Genomic DNA, 22599 nt, shown 5'->3' with positions numbered 1-22599 from the left:
CTCAGGATGCTTTTCTTTTCTGCAACTATTCATACATCTATACTGTATTTCATCAATTCTATGACAAACATTCTTTCATGTTTTAACACCTTTGAAACTAGACTACGTTATATAATCAACAGCATCATAATTTTTTGGCAGCATATTCTTTTGTTGATAAACAATGGTGTGTCTGATAATCAACGGTGCCTTATGCCTGATGAAAAACAGTGTATAAATTGCTATTTATTTCAATCAGATTAATAAAGTGGGCACATGAACCCAACCTATGTAAACAATGGCAAAGAAAAGAAATTCTTGAGTTAACAGAGAGTTTTCACTTTTCACTGTAGCTTAATTTTGAATTGATAGTTCACAGGCCATACCAAACTTGCTCTAAAGGTAATGAAAGCTGAAATAATGAATTCAAGCAAAGATCAATAGTCAAGTGTCCTAAAACTGACTTTGTCCAAAGTAAACTTCATTATTCATTAGTGCATTATTCAAAGTTTATAATTCAGTGAGCTTCATATGAAGAGAATGTGACTAATTAATAGTTTACCTGGATGAGTATTCTCTCTTTTCATCCAGTAGTCTTATTCACTAGTAAAACATTTTTTCCTCATAACTTCTTCAGAACTAACCTTAAATGCAGCTTCCAGACCACTGCAGTTAAAGAAAGCTTCACAAAGAATTGTCCCCAGCCTTCTGTCAAAATCCAAAGTTTTGGACTTAAACACAACATAATCACTTTCAAATTCCTATAAAATTCAAAATAAAATATTAGTTTACAGGAAAGAATCCAACAGTGAAAATATCAACCACAAAAGTGTGACACCTCTCTCTCTGTGAATGATTTTTCATAGCAGGATTCCAGGAAAGACAAAGAAAGAGCTGTATCTGACTAATTATTCAAGTGGCAGCCTTATAGGAGCACTGAACATTTAGCACTGTCAGCTCACATTTCCATAATCCTTTTCACTGGCTCAGACCCCAACATTAGTACGTTGGCCTATCACTCTATCCTTCTCCATACTATTTTGATTATAAACGAAAAAGCAAACCTTTTCAGAAAAGAAAAAGGAAAAAAAAAAAGAACCCATCTTATTATAACTTTAGTCCAACTATAAGTTTAAACAGGAAGTTTTTTATTTTGTTTTTCATGGAGCAGAAACACTATTTCTTCAAGTGAGAACTAAAATACACAGGTCTGTCTGTAAGAAAGCATCATTAGTGATACAGACAAAACATAATACTCTTCCTATTTTCCCAGTTTCTTATTAATATGCAGTTAACAACCCCCAGTTTTCTCCTAATACATAAACACCCACTCCCATAATTACAAAGAATGAAACAGTGAAAGAATAACCATCATCTGCACAGCATTACAATTCAGTCTTCAGTGAAGTCCCAGAAATTCAGAAACACTTTGGGCTTCCCAGTCAAACCGCCCCAGGAGTAACCCCCACTCATTTAACCTAAAGAAGTCCTTTGTTACCACCATAAACTGAGCCTCCTCTTATTAATAATAATAATGACAGCTAACATTTATTCAATTCTATTCTAAATGCTTTACATTATTAACTCAATTCTAACTGCATGATGTAGGTAATATTTTTCCATTTTGTAGGCAACAAAGTAAACTCAAAGAAGTTTAATGTCTACAATCTTACCCCTAGTTAATGGCAGGGCCAGAATTTAAAGCCAGGTAACCAGGTAACCTGGCTCCAAAGTCCACACTCCAAGCATGATTCTGCATGTTTGTATGAAGGAATCCACCTTATGCTGAATTGAACACACACTATAAAACAGTGTAACAGCAAAGTTCTAGAGCACTGTGTGTCATATACAACAATGTCATATTTAGCATTAAGAGGAAGTCTCCACTTATGAAGTAGGGTCAAACAGTCTCTTCATTCAAGGCTCACTGACTTTTAAAAGTAAACACAAACGCCCAACAAGTTGTAAACAAGCCTAACTTTCTCTTCTTCTCAGTATGGCAACAAAGAACACACCACTTAAGATCCTCAAAGATTATTTGAACAATCAGCAAATAATACCTCAGGGAGAGAACAAATGTTCATTTCCATAATTGATATCTCTCCTAATCTCTTTTTTGTCACTCAACCTGAATTCAGAACTGCTGACACAACTTCTCCCCTCGGAAGTCCCACAGATAATTCAAAATTTTTTGACACAAATCAGAACTCATCATCCTCTATAAAGCCACTCCTCATTCTGTAAACCCTAATAGAAACTTTGGCAATCTCTTTCACTTCTTCCTCTCTCGGTCAACTGCTGTCAATCTTTTCTCCTAACTACCTATTTTTCATTAGTCCAGGCATCACCCTCCAGATCACCATTACCATTTAGCTGGATATCTGTTAACCATTTTCTAACTACTCTCTTTGCCTTTAATCTCATCTCTCCCATCACTCTCCTAACTGCAATCTAAATAAGCTCTCTATAATAGAAATCTTATGTCACTCTCATACTCAAAATCCACCGTTATCTCATTTCAGAATCCTAATTTCTTAGGGTAAAGTCAAGTCTTAACCTCATCTACAAGCCCTTTGTGATCTGGACCCTACTTACTGCTCCCAACTATTCCAGTACCTCTCCCCCTCTAATACACTAGGATCTAGCCACACCTGCCTTATCATACTCATTCTCTGTGTGTGTAATACAATTTTCTGCTCATCACTTTCTTTTCACCTACTCCTCACCTGCTTCATTTTTTTTTTTTTCAGTTCCATTTATCTTTCAAGTATTGTCTCAGTTTCCCTTTCACCTCCTCTGGAAAGGAGCCCTTCACAAATGATCCCATAGTACTCTGTACTTTTCACACCCTAGCACTAAGCACACTGTATAATTGCCAACCTGGATTCTCCCTCTGGATTTTAAACTATGAGTATAGTAGCCAGGTTTCTTTTCACAGTGACAGTGCCAATATTTAATGAGGTTCCCAGCACAGAGCTGTTTCTCAATACTTACTGAAGAATAAACAATATGCTGGTATTACTAAAAACCATTTTTTCTATATTGTAAAAACTCCAAAATTGCCCTTATTAGTGATGTGGGAAATTTTGAAGTTTTAGCTAGAGAAATGTCATCGTCTGATTTAGCTCCTAAAAGGCAATCAAGTTGCTGTGTGGAGAACAGACCCTGATGGAGCCAAGACAGGGGGTGAAGAAGAGGTTTAGGAGTAAATGCAATAACCCAGGTCAAACATGAGAGCTGCGTATATTTTCAGGGTTTACCTGATAGAACCTGATGTTTATCACAAGAAAAGGGCAAGATCATGGATGACTCCAAGGTCTTGTACTAAGTAGTACATTATATGGACTATTTAATGAGTTGGAGAAGACAAGGAAGAAAAGTATGGGGAGAGGTAAAGCAGGGGTTCAGTTTTGCATGTTGGTGACATCTATTAAGTATCTAAGTGGAGATGTTGAGCAGGTAGCCGAATATATGCTATGTGTTTGGGATTTAGGAAGGTCCTTTCCATTATGTAAAATACCATTATGTAAAATATCCTTTAGGCTTTTGGTAGATACGCTCTATCAACTTGAGGAAGGTCCCCTCTATTCCTATTTCTAAGAGTTTTTATCATGAATGGATGTTGAATTTAGTCGAAAATTTAATGCATCGAAGTTTTTAAATTACTAAACTATCACAAAGGAGGCAAGAATATACAATGGAGAAAAGACAGTCTCTTCAATAAGTGGTGCTAGAAAAACTGGACAGCCACATGTAAAAGAATGAAATTAGAATACTCTCTAACACCATATATAAAAATAAACTCAAAATGGATTAAAGATCTAAATTAAGGCTGGAAACATAAAACTCTTAGAGTAAAACACAGGCAGAACACTCTGTGACATAAATCACAGCAGTATCTTTCTGGATCTACCTCCTAGAGTAATGAAAATTTAAAAAAATAAATAAACCAATGGGACCTAACTAAAAAGCTTTTGCACAGCAAACGAAACCATAAACGAAACGAAAAGACAACCCACAGAACAGGAGAAAACATTTGCAAACTACTGACAAGGGATTAATCTCCAAAATATACAAACAGCTCATACACCTCAATATCAAAAAAACCCAAACAACCCAATTAAAAAATGGGCAGAAGAGCTAAACACACATTTCTCCAAAGAAAACGTGAAGATGGCCAAAAAGGCACACGAAAAGATGCTCAATGTCACTAATTATTAGAGAAATGCAAATCAAAACTGCAATGAGGTGTCACCTCACACAGGTCAGAATGGCCATCATCAAAAAAATCTACAAACAAAAAATGTTGGAGACCATGTGGAGAAAAGGGAAAACACTCCTACACTGTTGGTGGGAATGTAAATTGGTACAACCATTATGGAGAACAGTAGGGAGGTTCCTTACAAAACTAAAAATTGAACTACCATATGATCCAGCAATCCCAACTCCTGGGAATATATCCAGAGAAAACCACAATTCAGAAAGACACATGCACCCAAATGTTCATTGCAGCACTATTTACAATGGCCAAGACATGGAAGCAACCTAAATGTCCATTGACAGAGGAATGGATAAAGAAGATGTGGTACATATATACAATGGAATATTACTCAGCCATAAAAAAGAATGAAATAACGCCATTTGCAGCAACATGGGTGGACATGGATATCATCACACTAAGTCAGACAGAGAAAGACAAATATCATATGGTATCATTTATATATGGAATCTAATAAAAAAAATGATACAGATGGGGAATTCCCTGGCAGTCCAGTGGTTAGGACTCTGTGCTTCCACTACAGGGGGCACAGGTTTGATCCCTGGTCAGGGATCTAAGATCTTGCATACTGGGCAGTGTGGCCAGAAAAAAAAAAAAAAAAAAAAAAGATACAAATGAACTTATTTACAGATCAGAAACAGACTCACAGATTTTGAAATCAAACTTGTGGTTACCAAAGGTGAAACGCAGAGGGAAGTGATAAATTAGGAGATTGGGATTGACATATACATGCTACTATGTGTAAAACAGATAACTAATAGGAACCCACTGTATAGCATAGGGAACTCTACTCAATATTCCGTAATAACCTATATGGGAAAAGAATCTGAAAAAGAATGGATATAAATATGTATAACTGATTCATTTTGCTGTACAACTGAAACACAACATTGTAAATCAACTATATTCCAATAAAAATTTTTAAAAAATTTTAATGCATCAATTAACACAATTATGATTTTTTTCCTTCACCTGTTAATATTGGGATTACACTGATTTTCAAATATTGAACCAGCCTTGCATCCCTAGAACAAACCCCCTATGGACATGATGTAGAATTCTTTTCGCATACTGTGGAATTCTATTTGGTAATAATTTAAGGATTTTGTACCTATGTTTATGAGGGATAAAAGCTTGCACTTTTCACTTCTTTGCACTGTCTTAGCTGGTTTTGGCAGCAGAGTAAAACCTACTAGCTTTATAAAACAAATTGGGAAGTGTTACCTTCTCTTATACTTCTGGAAGAGGTTGTGTAAAACTGGTGTCACAGGTATAACTTGGTGACATTGAAGGTTTGGTTCCAGACCACTGAAATGAAGTGGTTACCGCAATAAAGCAAGATACATGAATTTTTTGATTTCCCGGTGTGTATAAGAGTTATGTTTACACTATACTGTAGCCTATTAAGTGTGCAACAGCATTATGTCTAAAAAATGTATATACCTTAATTGAAAAATACTTAATTACTAAAAAATATTAACAATCTTCTGAGCCTTCAGTGAAAGACAGTAATAACACCAAAGATCACAGATCTAGGGAGATCTATCACAGATGACCATAACAAATACAGTAATAACAAAAAAGTTTGAAATATTGTGAGAACTACCAAAATGTGAGAGACACGATGTGAGCAAATGCTATTGGAAAAATGATGCTCAACAGAGGGTTGCCATGGACCTTTGATTTGTATTAAAAAAAAAAAAATTGAGGTGTGCCTGTAATTCTTAAATATTTGGTAAAATTCTAGGACAACCTCAGCATGAACATTTTCTTCAAGGGAATTTTTAATCACAAATCCCATTTCTTTAATAGTTACAGTGTTATTCAAGTTATCTCACCCTCACAAGAAAACATTTATGTGTGACAACAGATGTTAAGTAAACTTACTGTGACAGACATTTCACAACATATACATCATATTATTATGCTGTACACCAGTGGCCCTTAACCTTTTTGGCACCAGGCACCAATTTCATGGAAGACCATCTTTCCACAGACCAAGATGGGGTGGGGGATGGTTCAGGTGCTAAAGTGAGAGATGGGGAGTGGGAGATGAAGCACTGCTCGATCGTCTGACACTCACCTCCTGCTGTGTGCCTCGGCTCCTAAGAAGCCGTGGACCAGGGACCTGTTGCACACTAAAACTAATACAATGTTACATGTCAATTATATCTCAATTTAAAATATTTATTGCATATTGAGTTGTGGTAGTTCTAATTTTTTTAGGAATTGGTTCATTTCATCTAAGTTACCAAACTTCTGTGTGTAGATGTTATTCTTTTGTTTTTTGGTATTCCCCATTATTTTTTGATGTCTTTTGAGGATGTAATTGTAGCTATTTTTTACTCCTGATATTGGTAATTTGTCTCTTTTTCTTTGTAGTCTTCCTACAGCTCTGTCTTTTCAAAGAACTAACTCTTACTTTCACTGACTTTTCTCTATTATTTGTTTTCAATTTCATTGATTTTTGCTTTCCTTCTTCTGATTATTTCCTTTTTTCTGATTGCTTTGTATCTATTTGCTCTCCTTTTTTTCTAGGTTCTTAGGGTGGAAACAGATTACTGATTTGAGATTTTCTTCTTTTTTAATGTATGCGTTTAGTGCTATAAATATCCCTCAGAACTGCTTTAGCTGTTCCCACAAATTTTGATATACTGTATTTTCATTTTCATTCAGTTCTCTATATTTTATTTCTCTTGAGACTACTTCTCTGATTCATGGAATATTTAGAAATGTGATCTTTAAGTGTTTAGAGATTTTCCTGTTAGGTTTCCATTATTGATTTCTAGTTTGATTCCACTGTCATCAAGGAACATACTATGTAGGATGTCATATCTTTTAAATTTGTTGAAGTTTGTCTTATGGCCCAGGATATGGCATATCATGGTACATGTTTCACAAGCACTTGAAAATAATGTGAATTCTGCTGTTGTGGCATGGAGTGTTTTATAAATGTCAATTAGATCCTCTTGGTTGATGGTATTGAGTTCTTTTATATCCTTGCTGATATTTCATCTAGTTGTTCTTTCAATTGCTGAGAAGGAAGCACTGAAGTCTCCAACTAGAATTGTGGATTTCTCTATTTTCCTTCTCAGTTCTACCAGTTTTTGAATCACATATTTTGCTGCTCTGTTGTTTGATGCATACACATCTAGAATTGCTATGTCTTCTTGGTAGATTTACCCTTTTATCATTACATAATGTCCCTTCCTGGTATTGGTTTTTATTTTTTCCCTGCTATGAAGTATACTTTACCTGATATTTATATAGCTATTACTGCTTTCCTTACTGCTATCCTTTGATGTTTGCATGATAGGTCTTTTTCTGTTTACTTTTAATCTGCATATATGACTATATTTGAAGTGAGTTTCTGAAAGAAAACATACAATTTGGTCACGTTTTTTAATCCACTCTGCTAAATCTCTGTCTTTGTATTGGAGCACTTATACCATTTACATTTAATGTAATTATTACCATGTTAGGGTTTAAGTCTGCCATTTTATTTGCTGTCCATTTGTTCTGTTTTTTCTTGTTTTTCTGCAACTCTATTTGAAATTTTTTAGCATTATATTTGATGTACCTATAGTGTTTTAAGTTTGTCTCTCTATATTGCTCTAGATATTACTTTATTACATTATATATACATCAGTTATCACTGTCTAATGTTGCCATCTATCATCAGTTCAAGTAAAGCATAAAATCTTACCTCCCACAACCAATGAGTCAAGGAAGAAATCATCTAGGAAATTAAGAATACATTGAGATAAATGGGGAAAAAACCCAACATACTCAAACTTAGGGAATGCATCAGAAGCAGTGTTGAGAGAAAATTTATCACTGTAAACACATACATTAAAAAAGAAGGATCTCAAATGAATAACCTAATTTTATACCTCATAGGAGTTGAAAAAGAGCAAACTAATCCCAAAGCTAGCAGAAGGAAGAAAAAAAAAATCAAGATTGGAATAGAGATAAAGAAAGCAACAACAGAAAAATAGAGAAAATCAACAAAACCAAAAGTTTGCTCTTTGAAAAAAAAATGAAATTGACATTTAGCTAGATTGACTAATGAAAAAAGAGAGAAACTCAAATTACTAAAATGAATGCTGGGTAATTCAGAAATAAAAAGAATTATAAAAATATGCTATGAACAAGTGTACACCAAACTCTATAACAGATGAAATGAACAAACAGAAACACACAACCTACCAAGACTGAATCGTGAAGGAAAGAAAAACTGAATAAGCCTATAACTAGTAAAGAGATTTAATCAGTAATCAAAAACACTTCAACAACAAAAAAGCCTAGGACCAGACAGCTTACTGATGAATACCACCAAACATTTAAAGAAAAATTAATACCAATCATTCTCAAACCCTTCCATAAAAAATTAAAGATATAACACCTTCCTAACTCATCCTATGAGGTAAATATTGCCCTGACACCAAAGTCAAATAAAGACATTACAAGAAAACTACAGACTGGTATTCCTTATAAATGATACAAACACTTGCAACAAAAAGTAGCAAACAGAATCCAGCAGCATACTAAAAGGATCACACACCATGACCAAGTGGATTTACTCCCAGAATGCAAGGATGGCAAATAAAAATCAATGTCAGTAGACCACATTAATACAACAAAGGAAAAAGACCACATGATCATCTCAACTGATGTTAAAAAAAAAAAAAAAATTCAACACCCTTTAATGATAAAAACACTCAATTAACTAGAAATGGAAGGAAACTTCCTTAACATGATAAAGACCATCTATGAAGAACCCACAGCTAACATCATACTCCGTGATGAAAGACTAAAAGATTTCCCCCCTATGATCAGGAAAAAGGCAAGGATGTTCCACTTCTACCACTTCTATTCAACACTAGCTAGGCAAACACTAGCTAGAGCAATTAGGTGAGAAAAAGAAATAAAAGGCATCTAAACTGAAACAGAATAAGTAAAATTATCCTGTTAATACATGACGTGATTTTATACTTAGAAAACTCTAAAGATTCTGCACCAAAAACAAAACAAAAAACAAAACAAAACCACTATTAGCAGTAATTCAGCAAAGTTGCAGGATGCAAAATCAACATGCAAAAATCAGTTGCACTTCTATACGTTAGTCATGAGCAACAAAGTTGGATCCTTACAAGATATACAAAAATTAACTAAATATTTATCAAATACCTAAATGTAAGAGCTAAAAGTATAAAACTCTTAGGAGAAAATACTGGAGAAAATCTTCATGACACTGGATATGGCAATCATTTCTTGGATATGACACTGAAAGCATAGGCAACAAAAGAAAAGATAAATTTGACTTCATCAAAATTAAAAACTTTTGTGCATCAAAGGACACTACCATGGGTCTGAAAAACAACTCATGGAATGGAAGAAAGTATTTTCAAATCATACATCTGATCAGGGGTTAATGTCCAGAACATAAGAACTCCTACAACCCAACAACAAAGGAATCCAATTCAAAAATGAGCAAAAGACTTGAATAGACATTTCTCCAAAGGCATAAAGATGCCCAATAAACACATGAAAAGATGACCAACGTCACTAATCATTATGGAATGCAAATCAAACCACAATGAAGTATTACTTCATGGCCAATAATACTAATATGGCTATTATCCAAAATAATGAAAAATAATAACTGTTGATGCAGATGTCGTAACACTGGAATCCTGCATTACTGGTGGGAAGACAAAATAGTTCAACCACTATGGAAAACAGTTTGGAAATTCCTCAAACAGTTCAAAAAAGAATTATCATATTATCCAGCAATTTTAATCCTAGGTATGTGTCCGTAAGAATTGAAAGCAGGGACAACATAGATACTCGCTCAACAACGTTCACAGCATCATTATTCACAAGACCCCAAAAGGTAGACACAACCAAGCATCCATCAATAAATGAATAAACAAAATACAGTATATATATAATAGATTTAGCCTTAAAAAGGAATGAAATTAAAAAGGATGATTTAGCCTTAAAAAGGAATTAAAGGAAATGGTGACAAATGCTACAATATGGATGAACCTTAAAGGCTTATGCTAAGTGAAATAACCCACACACAAAATAATTATTTTGAGTCCACTCATATGAGGTATCCAAAATAAATAAATTCATAGAGAGAGAAAGTAGAACAGATATTACCAGGTACCAAGGGGAGGGGGCGATGAAGAGTTATCATTTAATGGGTGTAAAGTTTTTGTTTGGGATGATGAAATGTTCTGGAAGTGGACAGCAGTGATGGTTGCACAACATTGTGAATATACTTAACGCCACTGAATTGTACTCACAAATGGTTTAAATGCTAAATTTAATGTAAAATACATTTTACCACAGTTTTTTATACAGAAAATACCCTTCTATTTTGATCCCTTCACTTATTTGATCTCTTTCACTTATAATGGTCTTAAATACTTTCTGTACATACATTTAGAAACACAGAGAATGTTATAATTTTTGCTTCCACCATGAAACATGATTAGAAAACTCAAGAGGAGAAGGAAATTCTATTGTATTTACACTTATTTCTGCATACCACATTCTTCCTGCTGTTCCAAGGTTCCCTTCTTTATCACCTCCTTTCTGTATTAAGAACTTCCTTTAGCTACTCTTTAAGGATCAGTCTACTGGTGACAAATTATTAGTTGTTTTCTTTTTTGTCTAAGAATTTCTTGATTTCCCCTTTATTTGTAAAGGGTATTTTTCACTGGGTAGAGAATTCTGAGTTAACAATTCTTTTCTTTCAGCACTTAAAAATATTTTGCCATTTCCTTTTGGCCCTCATGATTTCTGATAAGAAAACCACTGTCATTCAAACCATTTTTTCTGCTTAGGTAAGTTGTCCTTTCTCTCTCACTACTTCTGAGATTTTTTTATCTTCAGTTTTCAGAAGTTTAATTATGATGTGTCTTGGCATGGATTTCTCTGGGTTTATGCCTGGGTTTATCTTTCTGCTACTGATTTCCTCTTGAATCTGTAGGTTTATGTCTCTTGCCAAATTTAGGAGGTTTCCAGCTACTTCTCTGAGACTTTCAGCTTCATGGTCTTTCTCCTCTCTTTCTGGAACTTTGAGGACACTAGTGCTAGATCTGTTACAGTCTTACAAAGTCCCTAAGGCTCTGTTCATTTTCTTTCAGCCTGCCTTCTCTGTTGTTCAGACTGAGTGCTTTCTATTGTTTCATCTTCCATTTCACTGATTCTTTCCTCTGTCACTCCATCCTGACACTTAACTCAATCACTATGCAGTGTATTTCTGGTTCAGCTCTAAAATTCCTATTTGTTTTTTTTATCTTCTATTTCTTTGCTGAGAATTTCTATTTCTTTACTGAGGTTATTTTTTATTTGTTTCATTATGTTGATAATTGCTTGTTGAAGCATTTTTGGCATGGCTCTATAAAGCCTGTCAGATAATTTTAACATGTCTTATCTCAATGGTGACATCTATTAGTTGTCTCTTTGTTCAGTTGAGATCTTCCTGGTTCTTGGTATAATTAGTAAATTTTTACTGAACCTGGATGTTTTCATACTGTTTCATATTATGAGACTGGATTTTATTTAAACCTTCAGTTTTTGCTAGCATTCTACAATACTACTCTGGCCCCTTTACTGTCAAGTGGAGACAGAAGTCCAGTTTCTCCACTCAGCAACCATTAATACCTAAGGGTGGGGAGCTCCTGTTATGGCTGGGTATTCCAGTTTCCCATGTGGTCTCCATAGATGCCACAGTACTGGTGACCTGGTTACCATGTGGTCATGGTGAAAGCACTGACTTTCTAGAGGCTTCCTGTGACACTACCCTAGTGGGGTAAAGGACACTGCTGGGTGAGGAAAGAAATTCAGGATTCTCATGTGTTCTCCACTGACATCACAGAGAGTGAGCTCATAACTGGCTAGCTAGGATGAAAATCATGACTCCCTCCTTGGCCATCACCGATACCACCTCAGTGGAGGTGTGGACTGGGTGAGGTAGCATTTTACAGATTGGCTGTAAGTCTAGTCTCCCCATATAGTCTTTGCTGGCATGGATGGGGGCAGGGAACAGTTTCTTCTGTGATATTTTTCTGGACTAGAGAGACTGAAGTCTACAAGTTTTCTGTCTTGCCAGGCTGTCTCTTTCTTGAGAGGAATCAGGCTTTAATTGAAGTTTTTAAAGTCTGTGTCCACTGGTGTTTCCAGGTTGCCAGTGTCTTCACCTCTAGGTCTGCATTATTTCAGGCAAGAAGGAAATTCAGGTAACTCATCACTATGTTGTCTTTTGGGTCCATCTGCCTTCTTCTTTTCACCTTTCAGAGTCTTCTTATGTGTCTTTTACACATAGTGACCGGTACTGTAGTTGTACTTAGAGGAAGATGGAAAAGTACATCTACTCCACCTTCCCAGAAGAAGCTCCTAAGTAAAATTTTAAACAGTGATATCTACTACTTTAAATAACTTAAAAATAAATAACACATAAATTCACGGAATAACATACAATTGTTTTTTTCAAAATAGGGAATGCTATTGCAGTGATACAGAATGACTGCTAAAATATATTAAGTGACAAAAGGTATACATGATCTGTAGAGAATGCTATGTGTGCAAAAACAGAATTCAAAATACATACACCCATGTATACACTAGTACATGCACCATGTATCACTGGAACATTATATAAGAAACTCATAATGGTAGATGTCCTTGGGGAAGGAAAATGAAAGACTGGGGGAAAAGCAGGGAGTGAGAAGAAGGGGACTAAATTTTTGCATTTTTGCATATGTTACCTTTCCAAAAGAACAAGTAAGTAATGTTTTTAAATAATAAATTTTACCTTGAAAAGTAAGCAGGCAAGACCTGAAAATCCTGTAGATGACTAATAAGAAATTTATGCAGTTAAAATTTTTAAATGCTACATACTGTAATAGCAAAAGAATTAATAAATAGTTCAGGAGACTAGAACAGAACAGAAAACTAATTGTAGGAACTAGAATATGAACTAGTATAGATTAATAACTACTTTTATAGTGAATTTTAGATCCTGGAGTAATGGCAGGCTAGGTACCTGGATCAACCTTCCTACGAAAAACTAGCAGGCAAAAGGAAAATAGCCACAGCATCTTGGATCACGCCACCTCAGGGCACAGGTCCTCAGGTGGGTTCCTCCAGTTGCCCCAGATGAACTTATTCCCTTCATTTCTAGGAAGATGAAATGAGGGAGATAAACACTAAAGAACTGACATGGCACAGAAAAAAAAAAAAAAGTGCTAGGTTGAGAGTTCTGGGTTGGAATCTCTGTTCCACTTCCTGGAACTGTGTGTCTCAGGTAATTTACATATCCTCATCTGCATGGGCTGTCACTCTCAGGGTTATAGCTAGAATTAAGCAGGAATGTGTATAAAGGTTTGGCGTGATGGCTGGCACCCAACACTTGTTCAGTAATTATTAATGGGCTCATCAACAGACACTAGTGGAGCCAAGAGGTTACTCTCAAGAATATCCACCATCCTTGCTTAGTTATCTAGGGAATTTTATTTAATCAAGCAACACCTCAGAATGTCGGTAAAAACCAAGTTGCTGAGCCTCAAGTCACCTGCCCATCAGTTAAACACAATTAAGAAAGCAAGTCTCTTATCAAGTTCAATATGATACAAATTGTTGTCTATATTCACTAACATCAAACTTGCTAAGAGACTACAACTTAATGATTTCCACCACTAAAAATTAAAGGATAATTATGCAACACGACAGAGGTGCTAATAATCACTATGTTGGCTATTAAAATATATAAATGTATCAAATTAACATGCTGTACATCTTAAATATGCACAATGTTACATGTTTCAATTAAATAAATTAGAAAGCAAGTCTCTCCCCCTAATTGTCTGGGTCTCAAAGAGTCCCACAGGAAGAAGTCAAAGCAAATACCTAAAGTGACCTTTATATTCAGTATTAATAATTCAGAAACCCAAGAACATTTTTATGGACACCTGAGAAATCACCATCTTCTGTAAATAGACCATAGTGGCAGAACTTCTGTCACACCAATAAAGGCTCAAAGCCTGATCGATAGGCTTGAGATGAATGAAAAGAGAGACACAAATAACAGCATTTCCGGGCTTCCCTGGTGGCGCAGTGGTTGAGAATCTGCCTGTTAATGCAGGGGATACGGGTTCGAGCCCTAGTCTGGGAGGATCCCACATGCTGCGGAGCAAGAGAGGCCGCGATAGTGAGAGGGCCGCACACCGCGATGAAGAGTGGCCCCCACTTGCCACAACTAGAGAAAGCCCGTGTGCAGCAACAAAGAGACAACACAGCAAAAATTAATTAATTGATTAATAAACTCCTACCCCCAACATCTTCTTAAAATTTACCAGAACATGTATAAACCATTTCTAAACCAGAGGGCAGGAAGGCTGACTATGATACACTGGACAGTTACATTAGCACTATTCAATGGGGATCGGGGAATGCAGAGGCGTGTGTGAAGTGGGAGAGGAAGGGCATAGGGGTGGGCGTGTGTCATGGGGATACTGTCATGGGGAAACACCTGTATGTATATATGAATTTGCAGGTAGTTTGCTAACATAATATCTCCTAAAAATTACCGGCTGATTTCATCATAAAAACCAGAACACAATGAAACTCAACTAAAAAGCCCCCAAATGAACAGTTTATTAAGCAAAAATATGTAATCACTGCAATATTCTGAGGCAACACTGATAACCAAGACACATTCAAAAAAAGCAAAGGTCATCTTTGACATAAGCACACCAATTAAGTGAACTTTTAGTTAATTCACATTTTGATTTCGAGGAATAATCAAAGTCAAGGAGCTTTTAAATCATATTTTAAAGCAGGATACAGTCATCAGATAAAAGGATGGAGGGGAACTTTGAGGGCAGGTTATCGATGTCTCTAACCCCGATCTGGAGATCACAGGTAAACCTTGCCCATTTTCTACTAAATACAAATACCAAGCAGATATGTATGTATGTATGTATGTATGTGTGTGTGCGTGTGTGTGAAGAGCAAGTGAATTTTCTATTCTATGTTTGTGACTGTGCAGGGTGGGCAGACACAGGGATAAATTCAGGACCTTTAGCACTACCAGGGAAGCGACATCAGCTAAACTTAGCCATGTCCTCCAACCCTGGCACACTGAAAACCTGCCAGGATTTATAATCATGAGCAAATCAAGGCTCTCCTGAAACTCGAATGGACCCAACGGTCCTGTGCACGCTGGGTTTCACGCTCCTCTGCTTAGTTGCTCAGAAGAGCTAAATCAAGCCCCCCCAAGAGTCCCATCCTGTCCATATTCACTGAATGCCTGCTGGGTGCCAGACATCTTACCAGGCTCTGGGGATGAGCTCACGCATCCCCTAGGTCATCACCACAGATCTAGGTTTCTCTTACTTTTCCACAAATTAGCAGGACACACAATGACCATATCTTTCGTACCATTAACTCCACTTCCCAAAAACTGTCAGCAGTTCAGAAGGATTAAGTTTGCTAACCATGGCCTTACAAAGCTAACATACTGTACTTGTACACTTCAGAGAGTCAATTAATTTGGCCAAATATACACATAATAGTGAATAAATTCACATTCCACAAAAAAACAATGATGACGAGAGGTAATCTTTTTTTTTTTTTTTTTTTTTTGGTACCTGGGATTCACTGTCATGGCAAACCACTAAAATGAAGCTATTTTTATCCTAGAGCTGCACGGATGCTCACAGGAACTCCCTGGCTCCTAACCTGCTGGCAGTGACAGAAAACAGAAGCAGCTTAAACCTGAAAGCTTCCCTCTTTTTCAGACAACATACATGTTAATAATATATGTAATAAATGAGGTGAAACTAAATATTCAAGTAGATGAAAAATTTACCTAATTATTCAAGAAAAGGGTAAAACAAAACACACAAGTTACATGGACACCAGATAATCAGATCTAAATGAGTTAATATGGAAAGTTCCTTTTCACTATACATCAACAAGAGACAAATCCAGACTGAGGTCCCCTGTTATATTAGAAACAGTTTAAAATATTCTGAACTGAAAATGCAAAAGTTAGGGACCTAACTTCTGGTCCCTGATCTACTACCAAGTAAATGAGAGACCTCAGACAAGTCATTTCCCCTCTTTCATCCGGGAGAGGTTGGACTGAATGGGACCTATTATCACTGTGACCTACTGTCCTTCCCAGCTTTAAAATACGATTCTATGAAATTGAAAACACAAAGATACAGTATTACCGTGTTATTGTAATCAGATGGGTCATATGTGCTCTGTTTAAAAATCTTACAGAGTTCCATAAATTCTTCACTCATCTCGTGGATTTGTCCATTTAAAATTGCTCCCTTGGTACCGCCAAATTCAAGTCTTTCCAGCTTTTCAAATTCCAATATGGTGACAAATATATCCTTTGAAAAAACATCATAAAGATTTTTCCACCCTCTTGAGTAGGAAAAGAACATTTTAAAGTTTCAAAGAAAGAACATTTTCCAACATTCAAAATCAGTGAGTCAATGGACACTTACATGACAGAAAATGAATATTAATGATTTAACTGAACTAAGTAACTGCCTATTTTTAAAATCATACTCCCATTTTCACATGGACTGAAAATTATCAAGCAGTACAGGCAACACCTAGCTTACCATACTTAAACATTTGATTCTCTAATTTCATATCCTTCTAATCATAAGTCAGACGTCCGGGTAAGATCCAAAACTCATTTTCAGCCACCAACACTGCAGTGATGGGCTCTCTTACTGAAACGGAGCTTAAGAGACTGTTATGAAAGGGTGATGCGAGTTACCCAGAGTCAGGCATTTAGCATTCAAACTTTAAGAGGCATTAAGGCTGCTTAAGTGATGAGAATGTTCAAAACATAAAGCTCTAATTTTGAATGAAATTCAACAAATCTATCAACAAAAAAGCCCAAACTTGCTAGAAAGAGTTTTACAAAGAAAATAAGGCAGTTCAAGATGAAACAAAAACAAAAACCTTAGCCAGTTGGCTCCATACAAGTTGTTGTGTGTATAAGTGTTTATATGTATGTAATTCATGTTTGGTTTTTTGGCATTTAAAACATTTATACAAAGCACATGTTTTCATGTTCTTTTCATCTATTTTTATGAATAGTTGTAATATTTGAATAGTATAATATATATTTATATACTAAAAGTTACCATGATATTCTAGGTTATCAAATGGGTTTTCAGCTATGGAGTCCCAATAAAACCATCAAACATGTAAAGGAAAAAAGGGGTTATTTTATAGCTTCCTGATTTACAACCATTTTCTAGGAACGTAGTAAGCTGTAGGACAAGGGTCACTGGTACATAGAGATTCACTTACACTCAGTGTAATAAAATAATCAAAAATGAATTTTTTAAAAAAAGAAGCCAAAGCTTTAAAACCAAACAAAGCTTTGAAACTAAACAAGCTAAAGCTTTTACTGTATCTTGATAGCGTGGGCCTCGTAAACTCCTCACGAGGATCACCAAGAAAGCAGACTTCCTACCTCCCACCCAAGTAGAACAAACTGTTCCCTGAATCATATAAAAAGCTATAGGATTTTCTGAAACAACCTACAATATGAATAAATTACAAGTCAATAAATGAATACCTCTATTTTCATGAAACGATCGAGAAATTTGTCAAATCTACGAAACACCAGATGAGACTGGAAATCCCATGGTTTCACCTCCTTATTTCCCTTAAAATAGCTGGCCAATCTTTTTCTGTAGTTAAAAAAACAATTTTTGAAAGTCTTTAAGATGTTAATGGCCACCTGCACCTTTTCCAGAGAGTCTTCAATGTCTCCTCTCAAAAGGTCTTCAGGCAAAAGGTAAGACAGTGCCTAGGATTCAATGAAAGGAAACAATAAAAAGAAAATGTTTAATAGTTTTACTGAAAATGACTGTTTCAATGAACTGTTTTATTTTTTCAGTGAATCATTTTCAAATTACAATGTCTAGAATTGGGCCAGCAATGCTGTAACAACAGGAAACACAAATTCTAGAAATTCAAGCACTTAGGTTTCAATGACATACTTGCATACATTAGAGACATCTACAGGAGACGCTGTAATTTCTGGAATTAAACATTCTGCAAATGACTACATTTTTGCTAAGCTTCAAAGATACAATAACTGTGTAACCAGAATTTGCATGGCTATTCCTGGCAGCAAATATTCTGCACAACTGTTTTTTCATATAAAGAAATGTATAAGCCAGGAAAGGAAATCTATCAGACCATGTGTTTTAAAAATACGGTCACGTTACCTGGCAGCACAAGGTCACTTGAAAAGGTGAGAAAGAGCTAACATAGGTGATTATACCATTGGCAATTCTTTTAGGTTAGCAGACTTCTCTTCTGGGGGCTTAAACTCATTACAGCACATAAAATCTAGCCGAGATATGACATATGAACTAGTTTTCAATAGTGGAAATGCAAAGTCGAGAACGACTCTAGAAAAACCAGCAGATTCATGTAGCAACTCTCGTAGGACCATCATTCAGTTCTTCCCTTTGCATATTTGTTATGAACTTTCACAATTTCCCTGTTTAGGAGCCTCAGGAACCTATAAATTCTAATCCTGATGCATCTTCACCTCATATAAATTATAGGTTTAAACTGCACACCTTTAATGCTGTAGTTGCTTAGAAAGTTGTCACAGATCTCAATGGAGAAAGTATTGAAAGCCATTAGGTTCAACATAGCAGATAGAAGAAATGTTTTTCTAAATGTAGACATATTGTCCTCCGTCTCCCAATAAAGGTTATGGTTTTACATGAAATATAGACCCTGTGCCATAAACGTGTAAAGTAGTAAGAATATCATTCATCTGGTGTCTAAAAAGCCTACTAACTAGTTCCTTCAATTCTAGCTGTAGATTTCCAACGTATGCTCTTATTTCTCACTCAGGCTGGATGGAAAATTAACCTCTCCTTGAAGGCTGTTAACATTTCACCCAGAACAGGGATGAGAACTATCAGTAATCTCTCAGCAACGTGAGTTTTCTAAGTTTACACATGGGTACAGGATAGGCCTTCATCTATACGTATTCTTTATAGTAAACATGTCCTTTTAGGAAGCTAAAACAAACTACAGTGGTGACTCCATTGCCATCTGTTTCAGCAGCCCCCTGCGAGCTAACTACCTACATCTGAAGTAACCTCCCTCTGGGCAAGCCATCCTTATATTCACCCCTGTACTTCTTGTCTGACCCTCACGTAGATGAGGCAATCACAGCGATGAGCTTTCTGTTCACAGAGCCCACTGCTGAATAAGACCTCCTAAGACAAGGTTACGGTACTCAACATCCTAGATCAGAAAACCATTCTAGATACCCTTCCACTGGGCAGCAGGTTATGCGACGGGAAAAAGCATCAGCAGGGGCAGGATGCCTGGCTGTGCTCCAGTTAGGGGCCACTAACTTCTTTTGTGACATTAGCTACATTTTCTGAGAGGATCTCAGTTGCCTTATCTACAAAAAAGGAGAGATGAATCAAGCGAACCTCAAAAGATTCCTTTTAGCTCCTAACCTCTGAATTCTTTTCTGATTCCCACAGTAGCTCCCTGGAGCACACCCAACCACACCACCTCTCTCTATTCTCTCATACTAAGTAGTATCAGGACAAACCAACAATAAAACCACTGGATTTATGATGAATTGGTCCCACTTCAGAGGCCTTATAAATTAAAATACTGCTAACCAGTTTATTTTATTGATAAGCCAATTAATCAAGTAAGCAATTTATCAATGATAGGATGTTAGTTTCAGTTAATTTTTATTTTATATTGGAGCATTGTTGATTTACAACATTGTGATACTTTGATAGCATGTTAGCTTGATGCCTGTCTCCCAGCTTCTTTTGTCTTACTTATGTGCTGTTATGGACTCTTACTTTTGCTCAATCCTACCATCTCGTCTTCAAGCTCAACCTCAGACTTAAACTCCTCGTCACCTAGGATCTTGTGAATGAGAATATCCACAACAGGGACACCAAGCCACAGAACAGACAGAGTGGAGGGCCTCGAGTGGTAATGACTCACAATGAACAGGAAGTAGAGTCAGGTAACCAGGGAAGAGAAGCAAGGCACTAAAAAAAGACACCATTACCAAAGCTCAAGTGTGCCATCATCCAAGGTGGTCAGATAATGACTTTTATATGTCTGGACTAAATAACTATGTAAATGGTTACTGTCAGAAAACGAGTAAAGAGAAACATATTTGCTTTTAAAGTAGCAAAGGATTTCTGACCGTGCCTGGACTGCCTAGAAAGATCAGGCAGATGATGACGACGAGTGAAGCAGATCAGGAACAATGAACAGTGGACACCATGATGACCTGGACAGCACGTGACCCATCTAAAGGGGTACGTGAAGCTCTAGCAGCTGACTGTGTCAATGGGGATGCAGGAGCCAATGCAGTGAGATCTGACTTTTCAGTAGAGGCTGGGATGTTGTAAATTCAATGAGACTTACTCAATTTAAGCATCAGCAGTAATTTTTTAAAAAATTTCAAAATACTATGTAAAATAAAAACAGTGCATTGGCCAAAGGCAGTTGACACAATGCCAGCTTATGACTTCTGACGTATAACACAGCAAGGGTTCAAATGTTTCATAAACACGTTGACGTCTACAGATTCACAGAAACAAAGTACATGAAAACTATATAAGAAAATTATAAAAGGCACATAAAATGTGTTAACACACAAATCATGCAATGTACAAAATTAAGAAACAACATGGTACAAGTGTATACCCAATGAATCACTGCAAATTTTTTAAAGCTGGTAATGCTCAAAGCTGCTGAATTACACTAAAACTTTTTCCACATTGATAATAGCAATATAATTAACATAATCTTTTAAAAAAGAATTTGTAAATATCAAATAGCGTTCAATAGTCATGAAAAGATTGTACCCTTTGATCAACATCAGGAATTTATATTAAGCCCATTATCCAAGTTAAGGAAAAGAATTTCTGTATAAAGTTGTTTTCTGCATGTTGTTTATAATACAGGAGGCCGGAAGCAACATAAATATCCAAAAATAGCAATCATTTTTCAAGAAGCTAGTTAAAAAAAAAAAGAATTATATGATAAAATGCATGAATACATGTAAGTTTTAGAAAAAGAAAAATTTTTAAATGCTGAATTTTAGGGTGATAGAACTGCAGGACTATTTCCTTTGTTATAAATTTTACGCAATAAGAGTATTTTACAATTATTCATACACCACATTAATAGTAATTAGAAATAAAAACTTACATTAAAATATGGAGCAAAATGAGTAAAAACTCTGTCAGCTGGGTGACCTTGAGAAAGCTATTTGTCTTCTCTGAACTTCAGGGTTTTTTGGTTTTGTTTTTTTTTTAAATACAGAAAGTATCTACTAATAGCACCTGTATCATAGTGTTGCTAGAGATTAAATTCGTAGATTCTTGTAAAGGGCTTAGAAGAATTCCGGCAAATAAGAGGCCCTATACAGTGCTTGTTAAATAAGTATTAAAAGTAAGTTAGACAGCAAACGACTGGGGGTGGTGGCAGGTAGTGCGGAGTTTAGCTCTTCAGAGAACCCAGGTATGAAAATTGACTCATTGCCCATTTTTGATTCCTAACATGTTGGGGCAGATTTACTACAAAGTCCACTTGGAGAATCTAGGAAATCAGGTCAACGGAACCTTTGGACATAAGCCAGGAATAGTAACTAAGGAATAAGAGAAACGACATTATTACCTTGGGAGTTTGGCAAACTGGTCATTGATACAGCCTAGGAGCCAGGGATAATAGGTTTATAGGCTTTCAGGTAACCAGGGCTCCTTGCAAGCCAACTACAATAGTGAATGACAACGTTTGAGGTTTCTACACTAACAGGGCTTTGCAGTAAAAGTTTGGATCATCCTCAAAATGAGATGAGGATCCCTCAAAAGGGGTTTGGGAGAAGCCGTGGTCACAGTGGTTAATCCTGCAGTACGATCAAAGCCTTTCACATGGAGATCCAAGCCATTAGGACGCAGTGCACTCACTTAACAAAAGAGCAAAACTGAGTCTGCACAAGAGAGAAATAGAAGGAAGCCAGAAGAGATGTTAAAATATAGCAAGGAACAGACCTGTTATATCCTATCAACAGCTGCAACTATTTTGTAAGGCAAGAGTTTGGAACTAACTTTTACTGAGTCTCTGTTAAATGCCACACATAGCATTTCACTGAGGTTCTCTCTTTTGATCTTTACAAAAGCACATGAACAGGGCACTTACAAGCGTGGAAAGTGAGGCTCGGAAAAGTGATTTAACTACTCTAAAATGGTTCAACTTGATCTTTT

At 36.1% G+C, this 22599-nt stretch overlaps 1 protein-coding gene across 1 annotated transcript in view; it reads right to left on the bottom strand.

Moving 5' to 3' along the window:
* DNAH11 (dynein axonemal heavy chain 11) overlaps window positions 1-22599 on the bottom strand; it is a 312578-nt gene that overhangs the window by 266705 nt on the left and 23274 nt on the right. The window contains 3 exon segments of the mRNA XM_067042643.1: window positions 624-740; window positions 16513-16680; window positions 17892-18125. Of these exon segments, the coding sequence (XP_066898744.1) occupies window positions 624-740; window positions 16513-16680; window positions 17892-18125 (519 nt within the window).

Source organism: Kogia breviceps, chromosome 9 (genome assembly GCF_026419965.1).
Source record: "Kogia breviceps isolate mKogBre1 chromosome 9, mKogBre1 haplotype 1, whole genome shotgun sequence".
Taxonomy (NCBI): domain Eukaryota; kingdom Metazoa; phylum Chordata; class Mammalia; order Artiodactyla; family Physeteridae; genus Kogia; species Kogia breviceps.
This window is presented reverse-complemented; position numbering and strand designations above follow the sequence as displayed.